General features: G+C 45.8%; 1 protein-coding gene across 1 annotated transcript; it reads right to left on the bottom strand.

Annotated features, from left to right (window-relative positions):
* Positions 1-1,804: 1,804 nt before the first annotated feature.
* Positions 1,805-11,259, bottom strand: LOC136549276 (potassium transporter 22-like). Its single transcript, XM_066540513.1, has 3 exons — positions 10,571-11,259; positions 9,848-10,195; positions 1,805-3,996 (listed from the first exon to the last, which is right to left on the bottom strand). The coding sequence occupies exons 1-3, from the start codon at positions 11,076-11,078 to the stop codon at positions 2,042-2,044; spliced, it is 2,811 nt and encodes a 936-aa protein (XP_066396610.1). The 5' UTR covers positions 11,079-11,259; the 3' UTR covers positions 1,805-2,041.
* Positions 11,260-11,888: the final 629 nt, after the last annotated feature.

Genomic DNA, 11,888 nt, shown 5'->3' with positions numbered 1-11,888 from the left:
TAGCGGCAAAGGCACTTATTTACTAAGCAAATTAAAAGCGATATATAGATGCCCAACAAGAACAAAGTTTCTTAAACTTTGGTGGATTAAGGAAAAAAAATATCTGATTTACTGTAGTAATTGGGTTACTCTGCATCGTCCCACTCCCTGCACCAAGGTTCATTCGTGCTATGCTGTTGGGGATCTGCAACCCGCAGTGCCCCTAGTTAGACGATGATCGATGAACACTCCCAGTCTCCCAGTCTCCCACAGCAGCAATCCACATCATCCATTGCTAAGCTGTCGTCGTCCTAGCCTTTCTGATGAATGCGACGGCCCTTTCGCCGTTTCACAAGCATCTGCTCGTAGCAAACTACACTACCGGTCTTAAAACTTATCCACATATGTTATTTAGATTCACAAATTTTAATTTTAATTTTCTATGGCGACCTCTTTTTTCTTTCTTTCTGGGAACCTTTTCCCTGTTTTTTTTTTTTTGGAAACACCTTTTCCCTGATAGGAATTGAGGAGCGAGGAACCTACGGGCCGAACTGGCCCAACAGCCAACTGAGGGCCTATTCACGGAGATTTTTCAAAAGAAATTCAAATGAACTACATTCTATATTCTCCTTACCTTACCTTGTTTCCGAAAAGAGGGACCAACCTTCTCTAAACTGGAGAGGTACAAAGTCCAATGTTTATGATCCGACAGATGTGCTGATGCACTCTTATAGGATCACACAAATCATTAGGATGCTGATTTTGCCTACTGATGAATGTTGGGCCATGTGAATTGATTTTGTATGAGTGTAAAAGGGCCATGTGAGTTTATTTTGTATGAGTGTAAATGGGCCATGCGAATTGATTTTGTATGAGTGTAAAAGGGCCATGTGAATTTTATTAATTGTGATGATTGTTTTAAAAAGGATTAGCCATTGGTAATTGGACTTGATTATAAATGTGATTAACAGGCATGGCCTGCAATCTGAGAAACAAAAAAAGGGTTTATGCTACGACCGCGGAGGCGCAGGCTGGCTGGAGGAGCGGGCCGACAGTAGGAACCCCGGCTAAGGCAATTCTTTTAATTGGTCAAAGCTTGAAAGAAGGGGAACCTAGCTAAGGCAGGGCCTACACTAAAAGGTTCCCATCGGTCATGGACCCTGCCGAAAAGGGAATGCCCACGCAGGACCACCCTCCTCGCGTGAAAGGCACCCAAATTCCCCCAGGATCTTACCAGGCTTTCTTTCTTCCAGAAGGGTCAAATGATGGCAGTACAAAGCCGTCACCTCAACGTAACATTTTATAGCGTAGGGTGTGCTGCGGCACACCCTAATAGTGTGCACTCGTGCTAAATAGGGGACATGCATTGCTTGCCCCTGTTATGCTATTGCTGCCACGATTCATTGTAAACCATTTGATATGAAATGTCACGATCTCCATATCTTCCGCTACAAGTACAGGAATAATGATGCTCCCCCTGCCCCCAGTGTATAAGGATGGACAACTGGAAGCCCATGGGAGGGTAGACTGAAGCAACCCCCTCCTTTTCTCTTTTTCCTCTGTAACATGGCCCCTCAAAGCTATATAAGGGGAGAAGAGTGCTCCCCTTCTGGTCTTAGTCTCTAGACCTACAACGCTATCCTCTTTCACCTCTCGTTTGTAACCCCTACTTGGCTACAACAAACATACGATCGAGCATTACTCGAATTGGATATAGAGCACATTGCTTGAACATGTATAAGTCACGAGTCTTTGAACACTAACCATCTGAAGCCATACACATGACCGTAAATTTACTAGTTGACACTGCCAAACATCAACAATGTGTACGGATGAAAAGAACCATATAGATCAATAATTAGCTAGTAGTATTACAGATCGAGAAAGCATATGAAATCAATGTATGTGAAGACCGATCGACGCACACATACATACTTGTACGTACATACGAGTATATATGCAGTACGTACGCAGTGTCCTGATGCAACTAGTCTGGTCTGGGGTCGTATGTCATGTGCTAGCTAGCAAGCAAATGATGGCATATATGCATGATCGAGATGGATCAGATCTCGTAGGACATGCCGACCTTGAGCAGCTGCGACTTTGGGATGGCGAGCATCTTCTCCCCCTGGCGGCAGTTGTTGCGTAGGAAGGCGTAGGCGTAGTTGACGAGGATCTTCTTGAGCAGCGACGAGTGCGGCCGCGCCACCACCTCGCTCTCCCCGAGGATGTACACCACCCCCTTTTCCATCTCCCGCTCGATGAACCGCTGCTCCTCCTCGATCCGCGCCATCTCCTCCAGGCTGATCTTCACCGCCGCCGCCGCCTGTTGTTGCATGCCGCCGATGCTCCCCATCCGCGACAGCTCCGAGAACGACTCCGCCGGCGTCAGCATCTCCTCCGCGAAGATGCCCGTGGACCTGGCGCGGGCCAGCTGGTCGGCCCTCTCCGCGCACGACGCCGAGTGGAGGATGCCAGGCGGCGGCGGGCCACCCCCCGACGTGGACCTGGACCTCGCCAGCTGAAGCTGCTGGGTCGTCGTCGCCGCCGTCTCCGTAGTGTATGAGTAGTAGGACGCGGCCGATGACTGGCGCAGCATCATGACCGACCTCTGCCGCGCCACTCCCATGCTGTCGCAGCGCGAGCTCGGGTAGCTGACCTTGGCGCCCGGCTGCTGGTGGTCCACGCCGTAGAGGTTGACGTCGCGGATGTAGTACTGGAGGCGCTCCACCAGGCTGGCCGCGAAGTCCCTGGCCTCCTCCAGCGGGTCCCGGTAGCCGTAGCGCGCCACGCACCGGAACACCCGCGGGGTGCTGCTGGGGCTGCTGTCGGTGCCAGTGCCGGCCTCCGTCACCTGCCGGAATAGGAAGCGCTCCGTTGCGTCGATGTGCGGCACTGGCAGGTGCTTGACGGAGACGAAGAGCAGGACGGCGTGGATGGATGGGATCTTGTCCACCAGGTACGGGAACACGGGCGGGATGCCCTGCACCAGGTCCGTGTAGAAGAGTCCGACGCCCGGGACGGTGCGGCAGCGCGGCAGCAGGTCCCGCACGACGCTCTCGTGCGACACCGTGCGCTCCAGCTCGTACTTGTAGCGCTTCACGTGCACGTAGTGCCACAGCACCATGACGGCCACCAGCAGCGCGGACATGGCGACCGGGATGTACCCTCCGTGCGCGAACCGGTAGAGCACGGAGGAGAGGTAGACGGACTCGGAGGCGGCGAAGACGGCGAAGAAGAGCGCGACGCAGGCGGCGTTGACGCGCCACACCAGGAGCATCACCAGGGTGAGCAGCAGCGTGGTGATGAGCATGACGAGGACGACGCAGATGCCGTGCGCCTCGGCGATCACGGCCGTGGTCTTGAACGCCAGCGTGACGACGCAGGCGACGAGGGCGAGCAGGAAGTTCACCTCCGGGATGTAGAGCTGGCCCTGGTACTGCCGCGACGTGTGGAGCACCTTGACCCGCGGGAAGCAGCCCAGCGCCTGCGAGTGCGAGATGGTGGCGAAGGCGCAGGAGATCATGGCCTGGCTGCCGATCACCGACGCCGCCAGCGCCAGCACGAAGGTGGGCCAGAACATGGCCTCCGGCGTGGACTGGTAGAAGGTGTTGGCCACCTGCTCCGGGTACCGCCGCAGGAAGGCGGCCTGGCCGATGTAGGCGAGGAGCACGGCGGGGACGAGGCCGAAGCCGAAGCTGAGCTGGATGGAGCGCACGCTGAAGTAGCCCAGGTCGGCGAACAGCGCCTCCGTGCCGGTGAAGCAGAGGAGGACGCCGCCGAGGGAGACCCAGGCGTCCCTGCCGTTCCGGCGGAAGTAGTCCAGGATGTACTTGGGGTTGAAGGCGCGGAGGACGCTGACGTCGTGCTTCACCAGGTTGTAGACGCCCACGCCGCCGATGAGGAGCAGCCACAGCAGGACGACGGGGGCGAACAGGTAGCCCACCTTGTGGGTGCCGAACCGCTGCACGGCGAACAGCAGCACCAGGATACCCACAGTGATCCACACGATCTGGTCTGCATCCATGCACGAACGTTAATTATCAAGCTCCCTAGACCCTAGGTACCAACTCATTTTCGGTTAAATGAATGATCATCATACATACATGAATTGAACTTGCAGTGATCAAGCTACTAGGCCAATGTTGTTCATGGGGCCGGGGTACGTACGCTACGGTGTCTATCAGTATCACACATCAGTCACCGCGCGCCGTGCACTAGTACTGTTCATGTAGCGCAGCCGGTCACCACGGTGACTTGAGGAGGTGGTGGAACTTGGGGCTGTGTCGTAACCCTCTCATGCTTTGTGCTTATATATATATATATATATATATATATATATATATATATATATATATATATATATATATATATAGCCGTTTTAGCACCCGGTGACACCTAAATTTTTTTCCCCATACATACTGTTCATCTTCCTCATCTCTTCTCTTCCTCCTTGGCACAAATCACAAGTAACAAATCATAAATCATAAGTAACAAGTAACAATTTTTTTATGAAAAGGACAAAGACAAATTTGGTGGCGGCGTCAGAGTTGGGGAAGAAGCTTGCTGGACTTGAGGAAGATGCCGGGGGCGGCGGCGCGGGGATGAGCGAGCACGACAGCGGCAGCGTGGGGACGGTCGGGTGCAGGCACGGCAGCGCAGGCGCTGCAGCGATGCGGGCGTGGCGGACGTGCGGTTCCGCGGCTAAAAAAAATTCGTGTGCCACCAGATGATAAAACACCCGGTTGTTGTATAGCATATATATATATATATATATATATAATACTTATATATTATATATATATATATTACTTATATATATATATATATATATATTATATATATATATATATATATATATATATATATATATATATATAATTATATATCTATATATAGGGAGAGGCTATTCAGTAGCCAGCTACAGAATAAGTTATTCTGTAGCCACCTCCATTTACCATAATTTTATATACTAATTTACGATAATGTCAATATATATTTACTATAGTTGGGTTACTATAACACATAGGGATATTTACCATAACGTTATAGTAAACCACTTAGTAAGGAGTTACTATAATCTCATAAATTAACATAGTAATTATAGTAACTCAAGGTGGCTACAGAATAGGTTATTTTGTAGCCAGCTATAGAGTAGTTGTTCTATATATATATATATATATATATATATATATATATATATATATATATATATATATATATATATATGACTTTTAGGAACGTGAGACACGTCGGGTTGTGCCATCGTGGCACGATACGTTTCTTTTTTTCTTTAGCAAAAGCACAATGTTTATATGATCAACCGACCTAAGCACAACCATCAGAATATCTATGCTTGTTTTCTTTGTCTACTTGTCACGTAGAAATACTAAGCAATTGCATCGTACCATTTATAGACGTGTTTACGTACGTGCTATTTTCGTGCCATTACTGGGAGCGCAACTGCGCAAGCACAACCCAAAATATAGGTATAATATGCCATGTTGTCCATCATAACGACATTCTGGATGCAGCAAGGCCCTCGCCTCGATACCATGTCAGCAGCGTCTAAATTTTTTCGTGTCATACCTACTGTGATTTATTAGGCCGTGGCCGTCACAATTGTATTATCTGTAGTTCACTTCAGGACATGTTCGTCAGGACCATTCAAATTACTTGTAAACAGCTAATTAACTAGGCAGGAGAAATATCAACTATCATCTCTAACTGTGCTTGCTGGTAGCAGGCCACCACCATATGCATGCATGCATTATTTACAAGCCGGCCGGCTGGTCTACTCATCACCTAATTAGTAATGGATACATCCCTGTCTACATATAGGTAAGCAAGATTAATGGAGATGTTACGTGGTGGCAATGCAAGTTGAACATATATATAGTCACAGGCAGCACACATTAATGATGGGATGGCTGGCGGCAGGATCATATCGGACCACGAGGAAAACGAACAAGATATGACATCATATCTGACGTCTAGCTAAGGTCAGTCATTAAAACACCCATTGTCAATAAAAAAAGTTTCATTGTATATACGATTTTATAGACATTTAATTTCATTACTCATAGAGAGTTAATATATAATTGTGTCAAGAGAGTTTCATCGATCCCTACGAAACTCATTTCTTTTCTCTTTCTTTAAAAATGTTGCTACATATCAAAAGCACTTATGCGGTAGCTTATCAAATACAAATGAAACTCTGATGAAACTTTACGGAGATCGACCTAACATCTACTCGCTTCGTCCAAAAAAAGGCATTCTCGTTTTCTAAGAAGTTAACCAGTCTCAACTTTAACTAATAAATATATAAAAATACTCATATTTATGAGGTGAAATAAGTATAATTAGATGAATATTGAAGTATATTTTATAATAAACTTATTAAGTCGATATTATTTTCTATAAATCAAAACAAACATTTAAAAAAAGTTTTACTTCCTCTAAACCTAAAATGAAATTATTTTTAAGACAGGTGGAGTACTCTACCAATGATAAACCATCTTTATGTGGCGTAAAAGTGAAGACGACGATCATATTCATACATCCACGTCAACACCATCGACCGGACGGAGTAGTAGTTAATTACTATTGTAAAAGTATCATTAGATCGATCATCTCTCACCTACAATATTAACGCGTGGGCGGTTCCTCGATCCATCCATCTACATGATCGGCCGTTCCTTTTGCAGCTGGGTATTATGTACGCAAGGCAAGGCCACAAGGCAACGGAACTAGGGACAATTTTATGACATCAAATAGATTAAGAGGCTGGATGGGATGGGATGGGATGGCGTAATTAAGGAGTAATTAGGACACGGACTGCTCAACTAACCGATATATATCATCATCCATGTGAAGTGACAGCTCCATCGATACACTGTATCTCCACTACTGATATAGAAAGAGCTAGCTAGCAGTATATGATCTGATGATGCATGCTGCGCTGTCATTATTAGTTGATAGGTGAACACGCACATGCATTTCCCATTCCCCCCCCTAGCTCGATCGGTGCTAGTGCTACAATCTGAAAAACAACCCCACGATACTAGTATGTAGGTATTGCAGTAACTTTGCAAGGGTTAGTTGCATCATTTCTCTCTATATATATTATGTGGCCACTAAGTGATTTACTATAATATTATGGTAAATATCATGTGGCCACTAAGTGATTTATATATTATGTGGCCACTAAGTGATTTACTAGCAGTAACTTATTATATGGCCACTTTGAGTTACGATAGTTATTATGCTAATTTACGAGACTACAGTAACTCTTTACTAAGTGATTTACTATAACATTATGGTAAATATCACCGTGAGTTGTAATAACACGAGTATCATAAATGCATATTCATGTTATCATAAATTGGTACAAACATTATCATAAATCAAGGTGGCTATAGAATAAGCTATTCTATGGCCAGCTGCAGAATAGTCTTACCCTACTACTCTGTAGCTGGCTACAGAATAACTTATTCTGTAGCCACTTTGAGTTACGATAATTACTATGTTATTTTACGAGATTATAGTAACTCCTTACTAAGTGGTTTAATATAACGTTATGGTAAATATCCTCATGTGTTATAGTAACCCAACTATCGTAAATATGTATTTATATTATGGTAAATTAGTATATAAAATTATAGTAAATGGAGGTGGCTACAGAATAACTTATTTTGTAGCCGGCTACTGAATAGCCTCTCCGCGCGTGAAACAAATGGACTGGGAAATAGCGCCCCTTAGGACACTTCCAATGCTAGGAACTATGACCGGTGTTTAAATTAAGAAGTCGTCGTCTCACACATATACTAGGAACCAGTATAAACTAGCATTTTTCAATGTATAGTTGTTTCTAAACCATTCTAAGGAAACGACTCTTTTTCTGTTTGAAACAGAATGAGTGATGAGTCAAGTGTGCACCACTGGCCGGAAACATCAAGACCTACCAAACAATGAGTTTCTTGTGTGCCTTGATTTTGATGCAAGAAACACGGTTGTATGCAAGATCAAGTTTCATCAAACTTCATTCTCACTCCTAATTAACTATAATATATATATATATATATATATATATATATATATATATATATATATATATATATATATATATATATATATATATATATATATATATATATATATATATATATATATTTCGGGAAACCCCAAGCACTTAGCACAAACCTTAGGGATTATATATTTCGGGAAACCCCAAGCACTTAGCACAAATCTTAGGGATTACCTTACAAGCACAGGATGATCACGGGGACCTCCTTTATTCTCTAATTTACAAGGTGGAGTGATACAATGGCAGTGGGTGATTACTACTAATGGTGGATTGATTCTCAGAGAGCTTCTGAGATCATATGTTCATGGTGTATGTGTGTGGGTGGAGAGTTGGTGGAGTGGGTGGTGGATATATATATATATATATAATCCACGCGTGTTTGACTGGTTTGATGCATGATGTATATATGGCTGAAAACAGCTTAAATTTGTATGTATGTATAGATGGACGAGGATGACCTCCTGCAGTGCTGCGTGCTGCCTGTGTTGGTTGGTTCTCGTCATATGCATCGACGATCATAGATAGATAATATGAACGCTCCCAAGCGCTAGAGGTAGCTTTCTTTAGCTTCCTTTAATTCATCAGTTTCAGATAGCTTAGCAGTACTGCTGCTACTCCTCCTACACACACTGTTGTGTGTACTACACTACAGTACTAGTACTATACGAATGCTGCTGCTAGCGATCGAGGTAAGAGTGTCGCATAGGGTGTTTAGATACTAATAAAAAAATAAATTACTGAATCTGTCTAATCCACGACACGAATTTATTAAGCCTAATTAATTCATCATTAGCATATTTGTTACTGCAGCACAACATTATCAAATCATTAACTAATTAGGCTTAAAAGATTCGTCTCGCAAATTAGTCGTAAACTGTACAATTAGTTGTTTTTAGTCTATATTTAATACTCTATGTATGTGTCCAAATATTCAATGACCATATGGAGTAAACTTTAGGGGAAGAAACTAAACAATTCCTAAATCGGGAGTTAAGGAGTTCATACATGTGGGCCAGACTAGATAGACGACGCGCGCAGCAATTAAGTTAATGAAACCTACGTGTGGTGTGGTGTGGTGTGTGGATACAGTACAGAGAGAGAGAGCAGGCACAGTGTTTTTTTGTGGTGCACATGCAGTTACAGGAGTGGACCAGGTGGTGGTGGTGGATCGGATCGGAGCTAGCTAGACGAGTGTGTGATAGATCCATGTCCATCCATCAATCAATATCCATAATCACGGGACTGATTAACCTGCCTAGCTAGCTAGCTACGACGACCTTCGATAATCCGCTTTATTAGCTGCTAGCTAGTATTGTCGATCGTCAGATCACTTCGTCATTACTACACTAGCCTGTTTTGCATCGCCAGCGCGCTAAGCTACAGTTTACCTAGCTAGCTGTTTAATTAAGGACTTGATTTGAAGCTATAGCTAATTAACAGCAGACGTCGTGTCCTGTCGATGATGGATTATGTATGTATATTGTTACTTACTACAATTCTTCTACGGTACCAATAAATACTGTCTCTGTTCTAACAAAAAAAAAAAGTCAAAACGACTTATAATTTAGAACGGATCGAGTAATAATTTGGAATGCATGCAAGAGCGATTGTATTATATATATTATCATTATTATGAAGAAAATTGTATATATATATATATATATATATATATATATATATATATATATATATATATATATATAGAGTAGCAATTAAGCTAATAATTAATTAAGGAGAGTATATATACATGCATAACAGTGTACTACGTATATATGTACGTACCTGTGGTGAGGTTTGGCGCTTTCTCCTTGAGCCCCCCGACGGCGGAGAGGACGGAGATGGCGGGCGTGAGGCAGGCGTCGCTGATGACCATGGCGGCGGCGACGATGGTGACCAAGAAGAGGGAGATGCGCACGGGCTTGCTCGTCTCCAGCAGCTCCTTCACCCACACGGCCCGCTGCTCCCGGTGCGACGCCATCTGCACCGACCGCCGCCGCATGCTGCCGCGCTTGCCCAGCACGGCGCCCATGGCGTCGTCCGTCGTGTGCAGCTCGTCCTCCGGCTGGTGGTTGGGCACCAGGCTCACCTTGGCGTGCCGAGAGATGAGCGAGTAGAGCGCGAACGTACCGCCTGTCATCATCATGCACAAATCATGCATGCATGCATCATATCAGTGGTGTTCCAGTGCATGCATGACCATGGCTTCCCCCGGCCGTTGATGAATCCATTTCGATCGTTAGCTCACACAGAGGTGTCTCGTAGGTACGTTACCGACGACGTACTCTCTATTGTTAGTGGTGGTTCGTTTCAATCAATTATTATTGTTAGTTTGACTTGTTGAGGAAACGGATGCATACATGCATGTCTAATAACTATATATTTGACTTTTGTTGATCCGATCGCTCACGGCTCGCTATCATCACTACATCGATGCGAATGAATGAGAGATGAGGAGATACATATGAGCTAGCAGCAGGTAGAGGTACAGATCGATCGACGACATACCGTCTCCGTCGTCGTTTGCCCTGAGCGCGATGTAGACGTACTTGATGATGGTGAAGAGGAGGAAGCTGTAGATGATGAGGGAGAGCACGCCCAGGAGGTCGTCCACGTCGCGGATGCCGCCGGTGAAGGTGCTCGAGTACACGTACAGCGGCGACGTCCCGATGTCGCCGTACAGGACGCCGACGCACTGGAACGCCAGCCGCAGAGTCCGCGCCCACCCTTCCTGCTGGCTCCCGTTGCCGCCTCCGCCGCCGCCCGCCCTCGTCGCGTCCCTGTACAGCGAGTCCTGCCGCTGCACGCCCATCGGCAGCGCCAGCGCCAGCTCCAGGTCCGCCATGTCCTGATCATGCTCGGAGCAGCAGCTGCTCCCCTGCTGCTTCTGCCGCTTGTTGTTCCCTGCCGCCATGTTCCGCCCCTCTGCCGCCGCCGCCGCTGCCGCCGTGCACACCGGCACCATGATGCCGCGGCCCGCCGTCAACTGATGATCAACTGCTGCCTGCTGGGCCATGTATCGCAGGCACCTTCTCGACGACGATCGCTCATATAAGAGACAAGCTACTATATATACTACTACTATAAATAAGGTAGCTAGCTAGCTGATGACGAGAATTCCAAAATGTGATACGATGATGTGCGCGGCAGAGCAAGCTCCCTGCTGCTGCTGCCTTTTATATAGAGACTAGACTGAGATCGAGGGATCTGCTAGCAAAGGCAAATACAAGCAAACACCAGCAGGCGGGGGGCGTGTGAAGTGTGAACACGAGGACCTGCTGCCGCACGTGTCTTCTTCAGCCAGGCTCCACCTCCACGCGCAAACCCGTCGTCGTCCTCACTCGTCACTCGGAATGAAAATGGTACGGATATTTTCCGACTATATTCGAGACCAAATTCGCTTAAAGGGGTTCAGATCTGTTCGTATTCGAGTTCGGATATTCAACATCCGATACCGTATCCGTATTCGAATACTCAAATCGCATATTTATGATGCCGATATCCAATTATATCCTATCCGATATGGTTGACACTATCCGTATTCGAATCTGAATCCGGACAGAAATATGAAAACAAATGTAATATCAGTGAAATCCGTTCGTATACGATCCGTTTTCATCCCTACTCGTCACTGTACGTACGTCACACTCGCCCCTTCACTATGCTAAATTGTCCTTGTGTTTCTGTACGTATGGGACAAGCTAGTCCATTACACACACAAGATGCCTTGTCCAAACCATATATATGAATTCAAGTGGACTCTATATTGTACATCCGGTCCAGGTGTTTTATTTGGACCATTATATATATTACCTCCATTGTAAGG

This window comes from Miscanthus floridulus, chromosome 4 (genome assembly GCF_019320115.1).
Source record: "Miscanthus floridulus cultivar M001 chromosome 4, ASM1932011v1, whole genome shotgun sequence".
Lineage (NCBI taxonomy): Eukaryota > Viridiplantae > Streptophyta > Magnoliopsida > Poales > Poaceae > Miscanthus > Miscanthus floridulus.
This window is presented reverse-complemented; position numbering and strand designations above follow the sequence as displayed.

Bases quoted from the DNA above. Each gene is read 5' to 3' on its own strand.
- LOC136549276 (XM_066540513.1), bottom strand. From the start codon at position 11,078: ATGGCCCAGCAGGCAGCAGTTGATCATCAGTTGACGGCGGGCCGCGGC. The intron at 10,196-10,570 runs GTATGTCGTCGA...TGATGATGACAG, and splicing joins GGCAAACGACGACGGAGACG to GCGGTACGTTCGCGCTCTAC. The intron at 3,997-9,847 runs GTACGTACATAT...GCATGGATGCAG, and splicing joins AGCGCCAAACCTCACCACAG to ACCAGATCGTGTGGATCACT.